Consider the following 23,768-nt stretch of genomic DNA (forward strand, 5'->3'; position numbering starts at 1 on the left):
ATATGTGTAATCTGAAATGATGATGTTATTAGGATATGTTAGGCTATACTTTATGTGATGTCTGTCTGTTTTGATGATGTCATTCATGATTGAGATTTGAATATGTTACTTATTGTTGGAGTCAAAATGTGTCTTTATGACAAAATTGCATGCTCAAATGAAAATTTTCAAATGAATTTTGCTTAAAACATTTTTGACAAAAACAGAACAAGTTGATTAATGGTGTAGATATATGATAAGATTATTCAGTTCAAGCTTTATAGAAACTTAAGAAAGGGTGTATTAATGAAAATTAATCCAACCCTTTGGGAAATGATAGTGCATTGGTTATTTTCCAATCATATGGATTTAATAGGCTAAAAAGACAATTATTGCAGTCATTAATATGTATGGTTACTTTCCATTATGTGTAAAATCTGAGGTGATATAAACATAATGAAACTGCTAAACTTAATGTGGAGTTACATTGTTGTCTATGCATGATCCGATATACATATTTCCGAATGATAGGCAGAAAAGTGAATATCCAGTCATACACGAGCCCGTTGGTATTTAGTCCCCAAAATAAATTATCTTATTGAAAATGACAAAGAACAAATGTGAACAAAAAGTATTTACTATTTATTCAACCAAAAGTTGATAAATGTTCACAAACTTGAAAATCCAAACATGAGGGTTAATTTTAGAACTACAGAGATGGGGGCATAAAAGCAAATCCTGTCATGTCTCGAATGAAAGGCTTGTAAGTCCGAATTGCGTGGCATGTAATTCCAACGTTCAACCTCATATATGTTTGAAGCTTTGAAAAGAAAAATCAAATAAATTTAAAATGTTCTGTCATTAAAAATTTTGACCAAATGTTAGGGGGTCGGATTCAATTCGGGGTGATCTGGAGAAAGCAATATAAGCCTTGAGAATAGATATGGAGCATCAGTAAACAATATGTGTTATCCATTTTAGTCCTTTGCAAATTAATTGAACCTTAATCATATCACCAAGGCAATGAAATTTATGCTAAGTCTAGACCTGCTGTTAACCTGTCTAATCTGTCATAATGATGCTGAGAATGAAGTATTGAGAAGCAACTTAGTCAATATGATCCCATGTTGAGATCTTTTCATAATAGGTAAGAAAATGATTTGAAAGGAAAGATAATACACCATTTTCTCAAAAACAATGATCTTTAATGATAACACTATCTAACTTTTGGTTTAAGACAAAAAGAGTTGCATTCTACCTTCAAAAGGTCTGAATATGTATTTTTGAGTAAGGTTTGATGATTTTCAACCTTTTCGAGCAAACTTAGATGGTTTTGTCTAAGTTTATCTCATTCGAGCATGCTTTGATGTTTTACAAACTTTCGAGTACACTTTAACTGTTTTATTTGAAATTTAACTCTTTCAAGCAAGCTTGATGTTTGAATATGTTTGATTATGTTATTTCTATCAAGCTTTAGTGTTTTTGAACTTTCTAGCAAATTTAGCTATTTTGATTGACTGTTTAAACTCATTCTAGCAGGCTTTGTGAAGTTCAACACTTAAATGATTTATTCATATATTGTCGAGTACACTTTGATACTTCTTAGCTTTCGAGTAAACTTTGATGTTCTGAAGGTTAGGTTTGTCTGGCATACTTGATGATTGTGTGACATCTGTTTGAATATGCTTTATACGTCTATTTCGAGTAAACTTTGTTGTTTTGATTGAAATATGTCTTTATCTAGCATAGTTCACTTTGAAAGTTTCAAGTGTTCTCTTAGTATACTTGGTAATTTCAATTTTGCACTTTTCGAGTACACTTTGTGTTTTAGAGTCCTTCTCTAGCACACTTTGCATTCCTAAAGTTTGTCAAGCATACTTTGCTTCAAAGTATACTTGACTGAATATTTGTTAATTGTTTATGAGCTTTCGAGCACAAGTTGTGTTATTCAGAAATTCGAGCATGTTTGACATTTATAGATGATTCTAAGTTATTATTTTGGGATTCTTTATTGGTTCCTAGCAAGGTTGCCTATTTGATGTTTTATACTTGATTATTTGTCTTGTGATTTAATTCTCGAGCAATCTTGTATTTTGAGTATGCTTCCTTCATTTTATTCTCTTAGGTTAATTTCTATTTACTTTATAAATTTTTGAATAATCTAGAACGAACAAGCTTTGATAAGTGGAATTAATACTAGCAAACTTAAATGAATTAACTTTTTCAGGTAAGGTTTATAACTATATGCTTTAACGAGCAAGGTTTTAAATGGAAAAAGATTTATCGAGCAAGGTTATGTAAAAGATAATGTTTCTTTAAAATATTTTAAATGTTTGACATCTTTTTCCCACATCAAGACAAATTGCATTTAAAACCCACTTTCAAAAAGTATATAAGAGGGACTTAGTGAAATTTCATGCTTCACTTCTTTCTCCAAACACTATTGCAAAAAACCATTCTTGCTCTCGCTCCAGAATATCAAAAGCTTTCTAATCTCCCAACCCTAAATTAACCAGCCCTTAAATTCCGACTCAGTAAGCATCAATTGATGATTTTCCGACAATGATTATATGGATTTGGGCAGTTAATTTTCATTTTAACTAACTCTCTGTTTTACTTGTAGGTTACTAATTTTTTGAAACACAGGTTCATAAAGACATTTCTTCTCTTTATTTCTTCAAATTATAACCTAAAACTATCCAAAGTTATGAACTTTATGACTAATCTTTACTTTGAATGTGTTTCTTTGTTTGTGTTTGCACAGATATGGTGGACGAACCGACATATCCGTTTGAGCAAAAGCATAATATGTGCGCCTTATTACAAGCGACTCCAGATAATGAGGAAGTAGCACATATGATTAGATGGCTCCAAAGATCTAATATGCGATTCTCTTTAACTGAGTACCCTGTGATTTATAGAAACCACCAGTTGGATTTCTGGCACTCACCCGAACTTCATGATGATGAAGAATGTAGGCGTTTGGAAGCTACTGTGGCAAATCAAGAGATCATCATTACTGAAAGATTAATACGAGCAAGCTTACAACTACATGATGATGATCACAATCCAATCCACTTCTCCACTGAGCATTTACTGAAAATTTTTAGGAGACAATGGGTTACCAAGAAAATGTCCATGAGGGACAGTTTCAAAAGGGGATAGTCCCAAACCTTTACAGGTTTCTAATACACCATATTATTCAGAGCTTTACCCCCAGGAAAGGCTCATGGACATTGATGAGCCGGGATTTGGCTAAGGCCACTGTGGCAGTTGTATATGATCTACCATTCAACTTCTCAAGAATGATCTTTGAAGGAATGGTAAGAATCTTGAGGAAGCCAAACATAGAAAAATTCTTGGCTTACCCATGATTTCTACAAATCATCTTTAATCGGGTGCTGTAAGATTTACCTATGATTGGAACAACTCATGTGCCACAAAATCCAAATGTTTATAAGAGAATTGCAAAGTTGTCAAGCACCAGCCGATTCAATCCAAGAACTAAGTTTGATATCCTATCATGGTTAATTGATAATGATGTGGCTATTATGCCTATTCCAGAACTGAGTTCTGAGGAGGAAGAAGGGAGTGAGGAGGAGGATGATTCGGATGACAATGAGGATGAAGGTGCACATGATGATGATCAGGGTGATGGAGTTGTTGGAAATATTGCAGGACAAGCTGCTGATGATGAGCTTGATGGTGCACAATCACAAAGGGAGATCCAAAACCAACCCATACCTACACCACCAGCCACACCACCTAGCCCACCTCCACAACACATCCAAACACCAACACAACAAACCACACCATCCCCTCCACCTCAAACTGATTCATTTATACAAAAAACACCTACCCATACCCAGAGCCCACCTCAAACCCAAGACCAAATCATTAACCAAACCTTAACCCAAACCCAAACACTAATCCAAGACCAAAACCAAGACATTCATGAACTTGTATCCCACAACATGTCCCAGCCAACCAACTAAACCTTCCAAACACACCATTCCAATCCCAAACCCATTCCCAACCCACTAAACCTACCCAACCACAAACCAACATACCTGATCCTTTTCTTGACCTACCAACCCAAACCTCTTCCACTAGTGATTATCCGTTCAGAAGTACCTTGGATTTACTGGTAGAAAATGTGGATCTGAGGGGAAGTAATGAGGAACTAAGGAAGGTAAATGAAGATTTAAAAGCTCAGTTGGCACAAGCCTTGAATAAAATTCAAACCCTGGAGGCTGAGGTTGAGAAGACCTCAGCTGCACAAAAACAGGGGGAGAATATTACTGTTGAGATTGATGCTGCCACTGAGGTTGTTAATGAGGAGGTTATGGATAGGCAAGTGGATGTAGAAGATGGTTTGAAAACTTTGCTGAGTGTTTATGGTGAAAGTGATGATGAGGGTGATAGTGGTGAGAGACTATTTGATGAAGATGGACATGAAGGTGAGAAGTCTGATGTTGGTGACAAGACTATGATGCTGAAGATGTGTTGAAAAAGAAGAATGTGGAAAAGGAAACTGTTGAGAAAGAAGCAGATGTGGTGATTGATAAGGAAAATGTGGAAACAACTGAAAATATTCTGACCACAGAGGCCATAGCAATCGATGCTATTGGTACTGAAACATTGACTGATGTGATTATGGATGAAACAACTGAGACTGAGGAAGTTGTTATAACGGATGATATTAATGGTGATGAAACTTCCAAGAAGATGGATGTTGATGATAAGGAAATGAAAAATCTTATGGACGACATTGAAAATTTCCCCTTTGAATCAGATGAAGAAAGAAGAAGAAAATAAAAGGGGAAAGCAATTGTGGAAACTAAAGAAGAAACACCTGTTGATACACAGGAGAAGTCTGATGATGATATGGCTGATGAGGATGAACTGGCTGAATAGGCTGCCAAGAGGCAAGCTGATATTATCCTTGAAACATTGGAGAGGGAAAGAATAGCCCAATTCATGACTGCTGAAAAGTTTGGTGAGCAAGAAACCTTGATTGAACAAGCTCACATTGCATAAACTTTAAATCAAGATGGTGAAGTTGAACATGAGGTAATTGAAGTATTGATTAAATTGAAACAAGCTGAAGAGGTTGATAACACCTTAGCACTTGTATTGAGCAAATTCAACCAGCCTGAAGCTGATGATCCAACCACTGTTGAACCTACTAAGGTTGACTCATCTAAGCAGTCGGTGCCTGATGAGACTGGAGAATCATTGACCAAGATTGAATCCAGAAGATATGTGAAGGAAGTAGAAGAAGAATTTGAGAAGAATCCTCCTTATGAATGGAGCTATGATGATGAGCCCAAAAAGAAATTTGGAAAGATTTGTACAAGAAAGAGAAAAGTGTGATGAAAATATTGATGAGGAAGAAGATCAATCAAAGAAAAGGGTTAAGAGGTCTGATGAACCTGAGTACACTGTTGAAAGCCCGAAGGAACATTAAAGCCCTGTGATGGTTGTTCCTATTCTAGTTGTTATGCCTGAAGTTGTGCTTGATTTAAATGAACCAAGAATAGAAGCTTTGGATGATTCAACTGAAATTGATGATGACACTGAAGATGGTGACAATGCTGATGATGATAATGCTAATGATGAAGCTGAAAAGGCTGAAACTGTTATCACCCCACATGTTGAAATGACTGATGAACAAAGGGGGAACATACCACAAAGCTTGGACAATGAAAAGAGAAACCATTGATTGGTTATAAGTTTGATTAAACATGGGCACATGTTTGAAACTTTGTCTCCTTTATCTGATGAGGTGTTGCAAAGATTAGTAGATAAGGAGGCTTATGAAATAAAGAAGATAATGGAGAAGAAAAACAGAAATTCCTTGAAATATAGGAACTATTTGAGATTACATGGTTTGTCCGATAAGGACTTGAGTACGATGAGTTTTGATGCTTTAGAAGAACACAATAACCTGAATTTGGAAAAAGTAGAAAAGAGGGGAATGAAAGAATGGAAAGGGAAACCGGGAAGAAAGAAAGGATTGATGAACTAATGAAGAGGTATGGAGGCAAATGCAAATACCTAATTGACAGAGGCGTGGCTATGGAGTTAGTCAATAGTGTATCAAAAGCAGAATTTGAATCCTATTTCAAGAAACTATCAATGAAAGATGAGCCAGTCAAATATGCTAAAAGACCAAGAATTGTGACATTGGCTGAAAAGACAAAGGCTGAAAAGAAAAGAAGATGGGAGGATGAACAGCTCAATTTTCTTGATATCATATTCCACTTCCGGATTGAAACGGCTAGTAGGACCCAATCTGTTGATTCTTCGAAATACATTGGGGTCTTGTAGAACATGGGTAATCCTAGATGTTGGAAGGTCAGGGTGAAAGATATATTAGTTAAAGAAACCAAGGATACATCAAGAATCAATCCATTTCGTCCTTCCTCAATTTGACTACCAACTCCTAGAAAATTATTCTTAAAAAATTGAAAGGGTGATCATACACAATAGCAACAGTGGCTGTTGAGATCTCACAACTCATCAGGGTCCAAGTTCCCCTTCTTAGTGTAAATCCCTGAATGATGTGGTGAATAAGAAACTTATATAGCACTAGGAACATCCCTTTATGGAATTGGCCTTCATTCACATTTCCCTGATACCCCATTGTCTCTTGTAATATCCTCAGCATTCTTTGGGTAGTGTAAGATAGTTGTACTTACATATTATCTTGCAGTTTGAGGCTTGCATGGATAAGATTCTCAGTAATTTCGACCTCCCTTCCCGACACCATGGCCTCAATTCGTTGACCATTAATATCATCTTCTAGTTGAGATGATCGCCACCAAGTGGTGATTTCGGTATATAACTGGGCTTTCCATCAAAGCAAACAGAAGATTGGAGCGCATCAACCGGATTATCATTAGCTCCACATGCCTATTCTCCAATGTAATATGGAGAAAGGAGAACATATTGTGCGTTGGCTCAAATGGATACACCATAATTCTGCACAATCACAACCAAAAATACATTCAAAGCAATAAGTAGTTATTAAAGATTATTAATTGAACATGAATAAAGTTAAAATTGATGAAGAAAGTATAAAAAGGATAATCTTTACGAACCTGTTCTTCGAAAAATTTATAACCTACAAAGAAAACAGAGATGTCAGTAAACACAAAACGGAAACCCTAAACTCATATAATGAGTGTCGTAAATCATTCAATTGAAGCTTACCGAGTCGGAATTAAGTGGATAACTAATTATGAGTAGGATTAAAAGAGCAACGTTTGGGTGTCTAGGTCGCGAGCAAGAGGATAATAATGCAAGAAAGAGAGAGAGAGAGAGAGATAGAGAGTGAGAGATAGGGAAAATGTGAAAATGAAAATTTTCTAAGTCCCACTTTTATAGTGTACCTTTGTGCATTTGAAAGTTAGTTTTTTAAATGATTATTGTCATTTAGTACATAAATACTGCCAAAAACCCAGATTTCAAATATTCAAGCACAAAGTTTGCTTGATAAAGTGTATTATCAAAGGTTTGCTCGTCCCTAAAGTTTGCTCATGATTTAAAGTTATTAGAAATAAATGAAGTAAATAAAATGGAATAAGCTTACTCGAATATAAAAGATTGCTCGAGAAATTAATCACATGCCATATTATCAAGTATAGTTGATCAAATAGGCAACCATGCTCGAGATCAATAAAGATCCCAAAATAGTAACTTAGAAATATTTCTAAATGTCAAAACTTACTCGAATACATTACCATCACAGAGTTTACTCAATTTAATTTAGAAAAGCAAAGAGTCAACATTATTCAGAGATATACTTTCAAAAGTGCAAAGTGCGCTTAAGAAGACTTGATATATTAATTTTTAATATACAAGTGTGATCAAAGCATAAAGTGTACTCATAAAGTCAAGTTTGCTTGAAATCTTCTGAAATATGCAAGTACGCTTGGAAAACACTTGAACTATTAATATACAAGTGTGCTCTAAGCATGAAGTTTGCTCGATAAACAAGGTTTACTTGAAAACACTTTCAATTTTAGATAAAGTATTCAGACATATTCAACACACAAGTAAATCAATATTTTAACAAGTATGCTTGACAAGTATACCATGTTTATTTGATAAAGCTAAACATCATGTAAATAGTCATGAATACTCGAAAAGTGTTAATTTTGATCAAATTAATTCCAAAGTCATAAAGTATTCTTGAAATAATCAAGTTTCAACTAAAACAACTAAGTTTACTCGAAACACATATTCAAAGCATAGACACATTTATATCGCATTCGTCAAGTATGCTCGGACAAGTTGAACTTCTAATAAAGCACCTAAGTTTACTCGAAAGTTCATAATCATCAAAATTTAGTCGAAAGTACATAATCAAACATATTCATAACAAATAGTTATCAAGTATGCTAGAATGAGTTAAACTTCAAGTAAGACACCTAAGTTTACTCGAATGTTTAAAAACATCAAAGTTTACTCGAATTTACATATTCAGAGTGAAAATGTAACACTTTTTGACTTAAACCTTACGTTAAACAGTTTTCCCTTTCTAGGTTAAGTTTAAGAGAAAATGGTGCATAATGAGATCAAATTTCAGTTAAATCATCTCAAATCCTTTTCTCTTTTATGAAAAGATCTCAACATGGGATCATATTGATTAAGTCACCTTTTAATATTTCATTCTCAACATTATTATGACACATTATGCAGATTAATAGCAGGTAATTACTTAGCATGAATTTCATTACTAATTTAGTGATATTTACGGTTCAATTAGTTGCATATTACATAAATGGATAACACTTTTTTCACTAAGATGTTCCATATCTCTTCTCAAGGCTTATTTGGCTTTCTCCAGATCACCCCAAATTGACTTCAACCCCAAGATATTTGGTCAAAATATTTTTATGACAGGACAATTATAAAGGTTCTTAATAATTCAACTTTTCCAAACTTTTCAAACATTTGAGGTTGAACATTGGAATTACTTGCCATGCAATAAGGACTTACAGGCCTTTCATTCAAGGTGTTAAGGACTTATTTTGATGCCCCACCTCTGTAGTTCTAGTTTGAACCCTCATGTTTGTAATTTTATCAACTTTTGGTTGACATCTAATCTTTTTGCTCAAATTTGTTCAATGTCATATATATAAAATGTTTCATTTGGAGTGACCAAATACCAACAGGCTTGTGGATAACTGGGTAATTACTTTTCTGCCTATCATTCTAAGAGATGTATCTTGAAACATACATATTTCAACAATGTATCTACACATTAATTTTAGTATATTCATTATGTTTATATCACCTCAGTTTATACACATCATGGAAAGCTACCATACATATCAATGACTGCACTAATGGTCTTTTCAGCCTATTACATATATGATTTGTATAAATTATCAATCTACTATCATTTCCCAAAAGGTTGGATCAAGTTTCACTGAAAAATCTTTTAAGCTTCTATAAAGCTTGAACTGAATAATCTTACCATTTCTCCACACCATTAACTTGCTCAGTTTGACAAAAATGATTTACTTTGAAAGACTTCTTTGATAAAATTCATTTTAGCACACAAGTTTGAAATCAAAGCATAGTGTTGACATAGACAATCAATAACATACTTAAGAGTAGTCAGAAATGAAAGGTATGCATTAACAGACTCAGACAACCGTAAAGTTCTATTCAAGATAATTCACGTATAGTCTATCCTATCCTAAGCCCACTATCATTTTAGATCATCAATTCATAAGCAAGATATCAGATAAGCATGCAGATAATAATTTCAAGATAGATGCAATCACACTTATCAAGACATAATGATCAATCACTGAAAACATACCTAAGCATCATAGATACCTAAGTTAAAAAAAATCATTAAAACACATATCACTCAAAGATTCACATATTCATACACAGAACACAACTTACTCACTCAAGACCTTTTAATCAGATAATCAGTTAGCACATAGAGCATACATCATTTATCAGACTTCATCAGAGTTGATCATGCCTAAAGCTTTTAATAGAAAATCAAATCTTGTTTTATTTGGTGGCTTGGTGAATAAATCAGCTAAGTTGTCACTAGTGTCACATCTTTTCATTTCTATTAGACCTTTTTCACTGCAATCTTTGATAAATGGTGTATGATTTCAATATGCTTGGTCTTTGAGTGCTGGACTGGATTCTTAACAATGAGTAGTGCAACAGTATTATCAATAAAAATCGGAGTGTTCAAGTAATTTATACCGTAGTCCAGCAGTTGATTCTGAATCCAGAGGACTTGAGCACATCAAGCAGAGGAAGCAATGTAATCAGCTTCAGCAGTGGAGATTGAAATAGTTGTTTGCTTCTTGCATTGACATGATACTAGCCTGTCTTTCAAGAATTGACAACCACCTGATGTAGACTTTCTACTCATGTTGCAACCATCATAATCACTATCTCATGTTTTCCTTCCAAATATCTAAAGATTCTTTTGATAGCTGCCATGTGTGAAACTTTCGGATTTGCTTGGAACCTTGCGCACACACATACAGCAAACATAATGTATGGTCTTGAAGCAGTCATGACCATAAGTGATCCAATTTAGCTCTATATTCATGTTGATCCACAGGCTCACCCTTTTCATCAGCTACCATCTTCTCATGAGTGTCCATTGGAGTTGAAGCAGTCTTTATTTCTTGGCATTTGAACTTGTTCAAGATGTCTTGCATATACTTGGATTGAAAAATGAATATTCCATCCACTTCCTGTTGAACTTGCAATCCAAGAAAGAAATTAATCTCTCCCATAGAGCTCATACAATATTTGGACTTCATAACCTCCTCAAACTCCAAACGCATTTGTTCATTTGAAGATCTGAAGATGATATCATCAACATATACTTGAAGTAGAATGAAATCTCTTCCTCGTTTCTTGTAGAAGAGGGTCTTGTCAATGGCTCCCCTTTGAAAACCATTTACTAGAAAATGATTGGACAACTCATCATACCATATAAAGCCTTGTTTAGTTAATAAACTCTATTTGGATACTCAGGATCCTCAAAACCTAGAGGTTGAGTGACATACACCCCGTATTCTATTTTGCCATTTAAGAAAGCAGATTTGACATCCAATTGAAACACTCTTCTATTTTTAGAAGCAGCATAGGCTAAGAAGATTCTGATAGTTTCTAGCATTGCTACTAGAGCAAACACCTCTTTAAAATCAATCCCTTCTTCTTGTAGGTATCCTAAAGCAATCAGTCTTGATTTGTTTTTCATTACAATTCCTCTTTCATCCTTCTTATTTCTGAAAACACAGTTGTTTACAATTGCAAACTTTCCTCTTGGCTTATCAACAAGTTCCCAGACGTGCAAATTTCTGAATTGAGCTAACTCTTCCTACATAGCTTCTACCCAAATATTATATTTCAATGCCTGAACAATGTTCTTGGGTTCTATTTAAGATAGAAAACAGAAGTACAAACAAATGTTCATAGAATCTACTGCTTCAGAGAACCGAGCCCCAGTGTTAAAGCGTGTTGTAATAATGATAATCGTGCTCGGATCCAGGATCGATCTACAACATGTATTCACTATTGAAAGATCTAATGGATGGATGTGGAGAGTCCGATTCAATTAACAATCAATATAGGATGAACAATTGCAATCGAAACACAAATATATAAATGAAGTATGATTCCATTAGCCGAATGATTTACATGAAGAACACTCATACATACATACATATATAATCACAAACGCCCGACCACTCTGGAAGAGCTCTTCCCCGAGGGTAAACTCTCTAATAAAAACACATCACTTTCTGGATCTTGCAATGAAACTTGTATTCCAACAGATTTATCAACTGATTTTCTTTTTTTTTCAACAGCCTTTATCACAAACTCACCATCTTCATCAACTTCAACCATCTTGTAATTTTCGACAAACTCCGTTTTATCTTCAAACACATTTATGAATTTATCAAGATAAGCCCTTCTATTTTCTTTGTCCATCTTTAATAGTTGTTATTAAAGGGTGGAGGAACAACCTTGAACTTATCCTCCTCTTTAATTTTCTTCAACTTTCCACAGATTTTACTAGTGGACACTAGATTCTTTAGAAAATCAATTTCAACTTGAAGTTGAGTGTTCTTCAACTTCACATCAAGTTACATTTTCTTTAATTCTTCAACTTCACATCAAGACACATCGAGTTAATATGTGGGTGAAAAATATATTGTTTGGTCTCAACCAAGGGTGGATGGCTTGAAGACCAAGTCATGCTAGACTAGTATAAATAGATGTTTTTATTCTTTTGTCAATGAATGAGTTTATTGTGCATAGATTGAGGTCTAGGGTTTTATCCTTATGAGAGAGTCTCCTCCCTTGGATGAGCTCTCTCGGGGTGGCTGATATTTCTTGTGTATGTATTAGTGGTTCATCTTTATAAGAATTATTCGACTAATGATATCCTACTGCCATTTCTATCTTGTGTGTGTTTCAATTACATATATGTGTTCATCCTACTTTATTGATTATTGTTAATCGAATTAGGCTCTCTCCCAATACATTTCATCTGTCAAAATATCATTCAAGAGTGAATACGAGTGCGATTCGATCCTAATCAAGATCCGAGCTCTTTCGTTAATACCAATTATTCAAGCTTCTGCACCGGGGCTCCTGTTTTGTCAACTGGTATTAGAGCAGGTTACCGAATCATTCAGAATAACCGCGGAATTTGATTCAATTAGCTCTTGAATCCGCTATAGACGTTAAACTTGAAGTTTTCATGGGTTTTTTTTGCAATTATTTGGGTGAAATTTGATGATTCGAATATGATTTATGTGAATTGATGTTTGGGTTGATGATTAGTTCGGAGATGCAACATCAATTTCACGTTTATAAGTTCAAATTCGTCCAGATCTACAGTTTTTAGTTTGTTTTAGGTCGAACTCGTTTATATTTGATTAACTAGTTTTGATTGTTTGATGAAATTGATGTCAGATGGTGTTAGAATGTTGATTTCGGGATGATATAACTGATTTCAGAAGCTTAATTTCAAGTTTAATTTCAGATTTGAGTAATTAGGGTTCATGTGCTCAAATTTGGGGAAAATCATTATCAATGTTGCTTAGTGAATATTTGTGGCAGATTCTAGTTCATATGATAATGGTGGTGTGTTTGGAACTAATTTGGATGGTTAATTTCATGATTTGGAAGATTTTTTTTCCATCCAACATAAGCAGTGGCTGGAATATGTGTGCGGTATTGTCTATTATTGCTGCTGCTAAGTGTTCTCGAACAAATGATGTATGTTTAAGTGTTTAAGCAATTGATGAGCAGATATATGTTTGAGGAGATGTTGCTGCATATGGTTATTAATGAGCATATCACAATGTTATTCACGAGCAGATAAAGATAATTCACCAGCAATGATTTCAAACAACATGCTGATACTATATGATATTTACAAGTCACGAACAGCTTCAATTTACTATGCTGATAAGTGTTAGTTGTTAACTACTGTTTGTTGCTGGTGATACAAATCACACCTGTTGATACATGAGTAGAATTTATCCACGAGAACATGTTTTCGATACTAATATGTTAATGTCTCGAGCAGTTTCTACGGTCTTTACGAACAAATATGGGAGTTAAACAGGTAATGCTGATATGAATATTACCAAAACAACTACTGCATAATTTTGGTCAATAGCAGACCTTAAATTGTTCTAAATATTTGTTGATATGTCGCTGCAAGTACTAATCAACTACTGTTGCACTACATTGCAAGGGTATAACAGTAAATACGAACTGACCCAGCAGGGGAAATGTTGTATTTTTGCTACTATATGAAAATTCCCGATCATTTAGCTGCTGATTGGTTAATATGTGCTGCTGAAATAAGTGCTCCGAACAAACTTTGTTGTAGGGATAAGTTCGGTATTTTAGTGTTGATACAAATTGCCCCAACAAGTTGATGTTGCTGATTTAAAATTAACGAAAAAAATAAAGGGCTGCTGAACTGTTGTTGCTGCACTATTTTACCTGTTTGTTGTTGATATGCGTTCTGTTAACGAGCTGATTGTTTGCTGGTTAAAAAGTGTTGTTAACGAGCTGTTGATGTTGCTGATTTAAGTGTTGATGCTGTTGATTTTAGTGCTGAAAATTCTTACTTTAGTGCTGAAATTGCTAATTTTGAAGCTTAAACGAGTATTACGTGTGCTAAAAAAGTTAATTCTTTACCCCGAGCATATAATTTTTTCTCAAGCACATCTTATTTTAATTCGGGCACACTTTGTCTTGAGCGTATCTCTTGCTTGAAAATATTCTTAGCATACATGCTCGTGAAGGGAAATCTCAAGTTCGTGACTCGAGCACTCTTATATGCTCGTAAAGAAAATCTTCATGATTACTCACTGCATATATTTTTACTCTCGAGCACACTTCTTGCTCACAAGCATGACTACGGTCTAGCATGCTCGTGAAGAGAAATATGTGTGCTCGTGAACAGAAAGTTTGTGTTTGTGAATTATATCAAGTGTTTGGAAGAATGTTTGGCATATTTTCAGCAGTTGACTTTCTAAAGTCAAACGGGCCAAGATGGAGAACATATTTAATATTTGCTTATCCGTTGACTTTTTGACCATGTGCTCTAAATGAAAGATGTTTGCCCAAGTATGACTTACTATTTGGAAGAGATTTTACTGGTCAAATTAGCTGTTGACTACCGGGTCAACAAGGGGCATTTTGATCTCACCGAGTCAATATCACATTTGCTACTTTCAGTTAGTTTACCATACTGCGTGTTTTGAAACTTTTCTTCCTACTCTTTGGTAACAGGAAGTGCAGTATAGTTGTAATTATATGGAGGAGGTACAATAATGTACCCTATACCTTCACCGGCATTTTGTTTCTACCATAATTAATTTTTAATCATGAAGTTTACAACAACACTGGAGCCATCGAATTTCTTAAAGTCTAGTTCAGCTCTTTCAAATTTATTAGTTAAATTTATAATTTCTAGCTTAGAGGCTTCCAGTTCAGCAGTTAACTCAGCGATTTTCAGTTTAGCATCAAGATGGTGACAACATTTTATACTAAAATTATATTGAAGTTTGGATAAATCCCTTTTATGTGCTTCAATTTTATCTTTGAAAGCTTTCACATTTTTCTTAAGATTAAAATTTTCAGATTTTATTCCTTCCATTTCTCTAAGCAAGTTATTATTATGAGATTTGTATAGATCTACTTTATTAGCACAAGCTTGGGAACATAATTAGGAACTTACCTCGGATGAGCTGGACTGAGTGAAAGCCATGAAGGCAAATTGAAGCTCCTTAACTTGTTTCTTGGCAGCATTCTCTTCTTCAGCAGTTTCAACACGAGCAAAGTTTGCAGTCTGATTGTTTATGCTGAGGGCCGCCATCTGATCATTCCAGGAGAATTGTTGAGCTACCAAACCCCGCTCACTTTCAGCCGTACCTGTCCCATTTTCTCCCCTAGCATTTCCCACTGGAACCAGTACCCTTTTCTTTGTTTCCTTCCTTCACTGGGTTGGTGCATTCACAAGCAAAGTGACTCGGCTCGTGACAGTTGTAGCACCTCAGAGTATCCTTATTAAATCTCACCTTCTGATTTGCTGGCACATTCCAGTTGTTTCTACTTGTTCTCTTAGTAAATTTCTTTTCACGAAATACTGTGATGGCGATTTGCCAAGAGATATCCATTTCTTCTACATCATTAGGATGAATTTGATCCAGCTCAGCAGCTACTACTGGTTGAACCAGATCTCCAGCAAGAAAGGTGTTGTAACAATTCATGAACCCCGCCATTAAGGCGATGTTTTCCTGAGTTTCCTTTGAAATGGAGGGAATCTGACTAGAACCAGGACTTGAAGAGGCAGCAGATGTCTAAGGTTTAAAAGTAGCAGCAGATGGTTGAGCAGGTTTAGGAAAGAGCACAAGAGTTGGTTGCGGTGGAGCTTGAGAGAATTGACCCTTAGCGGATTTAAACATGGAGAAATTGTTCTGAGGCTGATACTGCTGAGTGTACTGCCCTTGAGAAGCCTTAAACATTGAGAAGCTGTCTTGAGAAATGAGTTCATTGTTGGAATTAGCACTGTAGCCATCTGCATTGTAAGAGTTTGCATGGTTTATGGCACGTTGCTTGTCATCCATGTCACAAGCCTTGATGATTGCCATAACTTCTGACAGAGTTAGCCTGTTGAGATCTTTCGTCTTCTTAATCACCGCAACATTCATATCCCAGCTTTGAGGCAGGGAATTCACCAGTTTATTGTTTGTTTAAGCAGCTGTCAGATTGATATTCGCAGATCTCATCTCAGTCACAAGGTTTATGAACCTATGCAGCTGAGTTTCCAACGACTCTCCCAGAACGTGATTGAGCATGTTGAACGTCTGTCGCAAGAGGTCTTGACGACTTCTCCTCATGTCCTCATAGTGCCTTAGTAGACTGTAATTTTCTAAATCCCAAGGCAATCTCGGGTGAAAGTGCCATGGTTAAATTAGAAAGTGTTTTTTGGTCCTTTTCAATTTTTTCAAAATCATCATCATACAGTTCAACAGGTTTCACAACAACTTCCTTAGAGTTTTAACGTTGGTACGTGATAAATTGAAGACCTCTAATGATACTTATCCAAACCTTGGCATCTTTCATTTTCACGTACTTTTCAAACATGAACTTCCACTCGCTAAACCCTTCGTGAGACAGCAGACGGGGTATAGAAGTAGCAGTTCTCATTATGGAGTCCAGTTCTTGATGTAGTGTAGCATTAGTTGACCCATTTGTTATTGGGTCCATTTTAAATAAGAATAAGAATTGGTTCTGTAGCAAAGTCCAAATCTTTTCTTAATTGTCCTAAGGCCCAAACTGATCAGGCCTAAAGATATAATCCAGCCGAAAACAATCCAAACAGTTTATTGTTTTACTTAAAGCCCAATATGATCAGGCCAAATGTATAATCCAACCGAAAACTCCAGTGGTCGAGAACTAATGATGACCGAGAACCAGCCGAGAACACTATTGGTTTACCGAAAACTCTTAAAGTTGACCGAGAACAGATGAAAACCACCGAGAACTATCAAATTTCACCGAGAACTCTTGAGGATCAACCGAGAACGTCCAAATCTTCCCGAAAACAGTCAAAAATGCCTGAAAACGTGTTGATCAGTTAAGTTTGCTAACAAACTAAATCCCGAAGTTAATGGGATTTGAATTTTCACCAAGAATAACTCAATCTTTGATCGAAAATTATCTCTTTCCTTCTCCGACGTATGTTTCACCGGAAAAACAAACACCAAATCCACCAAGATGATCAACACAACAAAATCCTTGAATCTATGATATCACAACCGAGCCTAGAATAAGTCAATAGGCTCTGATACCAATTGTAAGTCCTTAGAACGGATTTTTCAATGTGATATCAAATAATCTCAACGTTAAGCGGAAATTAACGTGAGATGATTCAAAGTAAAGTAGATAAACACGTAAAGAACACACGAAGAATGCTTCAAAACACACGTATATTACATCTGGTGCTTAAGCACAATGTTACACACGATCTCGTTCAATAACAACTGTGAACGGCCAACCTACAAAACCTAGATACAATGTGTATGTATATGTACTACACCCTAGCCCAACATAAGCCAAAAGCCCACCGAGTTCACTTGGATCTCGGTTTACATATAAGCCCAAAACATGATATAAACAAGCCCAAAACTAAGTACAAACCAAACTAACATAAGCCCAAAAATAAGCTTGTGTTTTGTTTTTATACTTTTATATTTTTTTCAATATATGAATATCAAACGAAATGAGTTGATGTTATGATTAGATACCAAAAAATAAAAACTCACATAAAATAACTATAAATATATTGTATTTTAATTATGAAAAACTAATGGCGTGTCATGTATTTTATTTTTTTGTTATATAATATGTTGTTTGATTATCTTTTTTATATGACCGACTTAACCCAAAAAATTACCGACCCATGTAGACAAAAATTTTCTGGGTCCGCCACTGAATCATACAACGGCCAGCGCACAATGGAAACTCTGTTTGTTGTTTTTTCAAACATCCCACCAGATGGTAGGGTTGGATTTTGGGTTTAATGTTTTATTTTATTTTTTTTGTTTAAAGTTTATTTGGGTTTGGGCTTGGTCTTATAGAGTTTTACTTCGCAGGCTTTCTTTATATTTACATCTATTTCGTAAATGATTTCTCATTCTTCGACTTTAAACAAACTTTGTTTTTTTTAAGGTTTGCCCGGACTCAAATAATATGAATAAGCATGACTCAACACATTTATATGGAAATTTAATAAAAAAATACACTACTGAACAAAAACTTGATGAGACCGTGACACGGTCTAGCCCAGTACAAGATCCCCCGTTGGTTGATGGTAGATGACATTATCAAGACCTCTCTTCTATATAATTGAAGTGTATAATTATAAAAAAATTTTCCCCCAATATAACTATGAAGTTCTAGACTACATATCCACACACTGTTATCCAATCAAATTTTCATATCCGCTTATTTTCCTCCATTCAACCTCACATTTCTTCGAAGTATCACATCTCAAAAATAAAGCTTACATTCACTTCTCAAATGAGGTGCGGAGGTGTGCTAGTCTTACTCTAGCACAGTGGCGGATCTCAAACATAATTTCAGGGGTAGCTTAAAAATAAATTAACCGTACGTTAAGAAATTTTTTCCCGTTTCGGGGATTGGCGCCCAGTTTCGCCATTTACGTGTACCGGGCTCGGTTATGCGTATACCGGGGTTCGTAAATGTGTTTCGCTTATACAAGCACCTAGTCACGTGTTTCGCATGTCACTGGCCCCGTTTCGCTTTATATGCATACCGGCTCCAGGTTACCCGTTTCGTGTGTACCAGCATCCAATTACCAGGTTCATGCATACTGGATCTTGGTAACGCATTTCACTCGTACAAGTGCTCGGTTACGCATTTCGCTCGTCCCGGACCTGGTTTCGCATCTGCGCCGTGTTACGCCGTTGTCGCATATCAGCACCTGGTTACCCGTTTGGTGTGTGCCGCACATGGTTGCCCGTTTCGCACATACCTGTAACACATTTCACGAGTACATTCACCCGGTTATCTAAGTTGGACTACACAATTTTAATTAAATTATAGGCTTTTAATCATCTTTGACTTCACAATTCTGAAAGATGAAGTTTTGGGTTTTAAAAACCTTAAGGGATTACATAATATAATTTCAAGGGTATTGTACATAACATGTTAAAAAATATATAAATACTTCACTTCGCCGGAGAAGTTGAGGCTACCCCTGCCAAGTAGACTGACTTCACATTGCATCCGCCGCTGCTCTAGCAAGCTCGGGGGAGGCAAGTAGACTGTCTTCCGCGCTGCATTTTCGGCTTTAAAATACAAGAAAAAGAAATGATAAGATTGGATAGGGGAAGAAAGGCTAAGAATTATATACTTAAAAGAAATTCTCGAGTTAAAATAAAAGAAAAGAAATTGTTAATTACATTATTGAGTTAAATCGGAAAGAAAAGATAAGGAAAAAAATTGTAACTTTACAATTATGTTCTCATAGCAACATGGAAAAGAGAATTGAGATATGATAAATTAGTAATATTGTAATGGGTTATAAACCTTCCTTCACAATCATGCCATATTTGACAGGAAAGTTTTGAAGGAAAAAAGACTTAAGTTTTCTTTACATTATCTTTCTTTTCTTTTAATAAAAAAACTCAAGAATGAAAAAAGAAAAATTTTCTTATCTTTTCTTTTCTAAACCCTTAAATAAAAAAACTCAAGAATGCTAAAATGTTATACTCTCTCCGTCCCTTTGAAAGTGTCCACATTTACTTTTTAGTTTGTCCCATTACAAATGTCTACTTTCAAATTTTATTAACTATTTTTCAAGTTTACCCTTATATTAACGCAATCATTCAAACTTTATTAAATATTGTCTTTTTATATATGTCAATGGTATTGTAGTCATTTGTTAAGCAAAAAATGCAACCATTTAAATTTTTTTAAATTTTGTGTTTTTCAAACTATGACATTTGTAAAGGTACGCCGGGAGTATGAATTTAAAAGTTTACCTTAAAAAAATTGGTCCAATCATTATTATAACACTTAAAACATTATATGAATTTAAGATTCACTTTGTAGGGGTATGTTGTCATATTCCCAAAACCCATATGACAAGTTTTATGTTTTTAAATATAAGTTTGATATATTTGGGCGGTTCTAATAAACAAGTACTTCTCCCTAATCGAAACCAGTTCCGTTTGAGCGGTTTCAGATTCAAAGTACAACTTTTGTGGTTTTTTATTAACTTGCCCACAAATAGCCATAACTCGATGCTCCCTTAAGATGTATATATATTTAATTAGATTTCAAGCTCACTGAACCCTAAATATGCATCGTAGGCCGAGCCTTAAGTTTCTATTTGTATCGACTCCCAAGCCACATCTTTGGAAATTAGTTTGTGGCTCTGGTCATGGTTATAAAGATATTGTCCTTCCGGGTCAACAACAGTAATTTAGCTTGTCAGTTTTTTTTAGAATATGTTTGACAAAACTAGCTGCTAGTTGTACCTCTAGCTGTTGGTTGATGGCTTGAAACGAGTTTTGTAGATATATTTAGATGTTTGACTTAGTAACTGAAGCTTTTAAAAAAATCTCCTAATGACCTAACCAAGACAAATTCTTGTTGTTTAGATTTCAATATCTATACTATATATAATACACTAAACAATGGCAAATTAATACACTCATTTTTAAGTAATTTACAACACTTAAAGCATGAGGTACATGTGTTAGTAAGGGCAAACATATCTTTTAAACACAATCCATTCAACTTACAAGTTTGGTCTCTTATCTTTAAACATATTATGTTTTTAATTTAACTTGTAAACTAACTTCCCACCCATGATTTTTAAACGACTATAGTCTTTTCACACGTTAATATTTTTATAAACAAATTGCACCATAAAAACGAGCATTTTATTCTCTATAATTTGGATATGATATTGTTGTAATTTTTTTTCATTTTAAATAAATTACTATGTTACGTAGGGATGTTGAGTGTCGGTTTTGATGGTTTTAAGTTAAATTTGTGAGTCCAACCGTTAATACTGATTTTTTGTCGTCCAAAACCAAACTCAACCATTGAAAGTTGAAATCGAATCATTACTAACGGCTAGCCCAAACCCTCCTCTCTTCAGCTCATCAGCTTCTCTCTTGCTAAGTTTTTCGAACGTCCAATAATTGATTGGTTGAACTTAACACTCATCATTTAACTTGCATGTCATAGTGTTGACATATAGAAGCTACACATAAACATAACAAAAATAATATCAGCAAATTCACATGTGATACCAAAAAATAATGAACTAAAAGTTTAAAATACAACGCATACCGTTAAAATGGTTAAAGGACCACAGAAAAATGATTTTGTACTTGCTCTATCCCAATTTTTCTTACACTTCTTCATCAACGATAATCCTTACCTGCACCAGTTAAGGCCTGCAAAATCCGTTTCTTCGTCTACAAAACTCAAAACATGAAGCTTGCACCATCCGTTTACATGAATCTGAAACATTGAGTTGCAAAAAAGAACTAAAAAATCTAGCACAAACATTATGCTATCATCATCTGCAGATTCTAGTATGTTGTCAACAATCATTTTAGTACAAATATTTTCTTTCTCTTATCTTCCTTCCCATTTTTTATGTATGCTCGACTTGTCGTTCCCTTTTTTTAGTGACAGTATATCTAAACCAGCATTCGGTAAGCCCAAAATAGTATGAATGGCATAACTATCAACACTGAGCTTAACATCATCAATCCTTATTTCCATTGCTGCTGGGTCGAACTTATCTATCCTTATTTCCCAATTTTGCAGGAATCCCGTCCACTTTAAATGATAGTAAATTCCCAAACCCCATTTCAATTATTTTTAACTTTTGTTTTTCTTTAAGTCCAGCTATACATCTATTTAGCTGGTGAGGTGATGAACGTGTCTTTATCCCACGCCATTTTACATATCTCGCAACATTATGTTTTGCTTTACTTCCTGCTAAGAACAACATCGCATATAGAATTATGTTAATATTTTCCAATTAATTTACAAAGAATAATAGAGCTAAATTCATAATTATATATTTAATTAACTACCTTTTCCGATACTCTTCTTAATTTTCTTCTTAATCAAGTCTTTTGCATCGTTTTCATATTTAAATTTCTTTATCTTCATACCACTTTCACCTGTCACAGTAAAAATACGAAACAAAATAAGAAAAAAAAAAAGACATTCTGTAAACGTAAATCTTTGTTATTAAATCTAATATATTTAATTTTGTTTTACATATACGTATTGAATGCATACATAACATATTCGCATATGTAATAACGTAATCATTCAACATAAATCAAATGCTTATAATGTTAACAAAACACAATATTATACCATTAAAGTTTAGTTTACGACACCCAGTAGAAACACAAGCTTTTAAACTCTTTTCCCTCTTAATATTTTTAAGAGCCTTGTTCCTTGTACCCGTACTAGCACCAGCTAAGACATTGAAATAGAAAGATAATACCTGTTAAACATCATAATTCCTACTATTTTTATATGAAATATTCACGCAATGTAAACAACTTTATTACCGTCGATCTCCTCAAATTTTACAGAACTCATATTTGCAGCAGTCACCTTCCTCCTTTTTGAATCACTCACTACATCCAATAATTAGCCAATCAAACAAAGTAAGCATTATATGTAAAATTTATTTTATATTTATATCCCTTGATTTTGATATATGTAAAATTCAAACAAAGTAACTTTCTAACCTTTATTATGATCTACATTTACACCATTCAAAGGTGTAGCAGACCTTTTTCTCCTTTTAGACTCCCTCACTACAAACAATTACCAAAAACTTTACACTTCTTAAAACTTAACATACTAACGAAAACGTAACATACCTTGGCTTTGTTTTTGCATACTATCTATCCATGAACGATTATCAATGACAAAGTCTGTACACATTAACACAACATGCTGGATTTGAGTCCATAATTTACAAAATCTAAAAATGTGTTACTAATAATAATACAATAACAGATCATTGCCATCATTTTTGTTCTCATCTCCAATTAATATGGATGATCTTTTCAAAGATCTTTTATTACTTTTCCCCATATCTCAGTAGCTTTTCCTACACACATGATAAAACAATATTAGATGATACTTTGACAACCGAAACACATGATAATAAACATTAAATTGAACCCATAATTTTAACATTGACATCTATAATTTACATGACATACACCTGTGTATATCAACATATTAAAAAATATATACAAACTCAGCCATATCATTTACATTAACATTGATATCTGTATTTCACAAAAACTTACACGTGTGCAAAATATACTAGACTAAGCCATATTTTAAATAATACAAGCAAATCCCATAATATTAACATTGACATCTATAATTTTTATAATTTACACCGATATAAATTTTATAACATTCCTTATAATTCACAAAAACTTACACGCGTGCAAAATATACTAGACTCAGCCATATTTTAATAATACAAGCAAATCCCATAACAATAAAGCTACTGGAAAAATTTAAAGCTACTGATGTCCTGGTTTACACTGCAAATCAAATCTACTTCCTAACAACTCAATTGAATCGCAAATATGTATTAATGAAAAAAATTGAACTTTACACTATCATATATATAAGTCAATGTAATGGCTATG

At 34.3% G+C, this 23,768-nt stretch overlaps 1 protein-coding gene across 1 annotated transcript; it reads right to left on the bottom strand.

Moving 5' to 3' along the window:
* Positions 1–21,865: 21,865 nt before the first annotated feature.
* Positions 21,866–23,126, bottom strand: LOC143584925 (uncharacterized). Its single transcript, XM_077066844.1, has 6 exons — positions 23,114–23,126; positions 22,977–23,030; positions 22,659–22,727; positions 22,459–22,563; positions 22,167–22,256; positions 21,866–22,065 (listed from the first exon to the last, which is right to left on the bottom strand). The coding sequence occupies exons 1-6, from the start codon at positions 23,124–23,126 to the stop codon at positions 21,866–21,868; spliced, it is 531 nt and encodes a 176-aa protein (XP_076922959.1).
* Positions 23,127–23,768: the final 642 nt, after the last annotated feature.

Source organism: Bidens hawaiensis, unplaced genomic scaffold, assembly GCF_021521415.1.
Source record: "Bidens hawaiensis isolate Kalapana, Puna unplaced genomic scaffold, B.hawaiensis_p1.1 tig00033497_1, whole genome shotgun sequence".
Taxonomy (NCBI): Eukaryota; Viridiplantae; Streptophyta; class Magnoliopsida; order Asterales; family Asteraceae; genus Bidens; species Bidens hawaiensis.

What these genes read in the sequence shown, in the direction of transcription:
- LOC143584925 (XM_077066844.1), bottom strand. An exon ending in TATGCAAAAACAAAGCCAAG is followed by an intron (nt 22,728 to 22,976) that starts GTATGTTACGTT and finishes TATTGGATGTAG; the next exon opens with TGAGTGATTCAAAAAGGAGG. An exon ending in TAAGAAGAGTATCGGAAAAG is followed by an intron (nt 22,066 to 22,166) that starts GTAGTTAATTAA and finishes TGTTCTTAGCAG; the next exon opens with GAAGTAAAGCAAAACATAAT.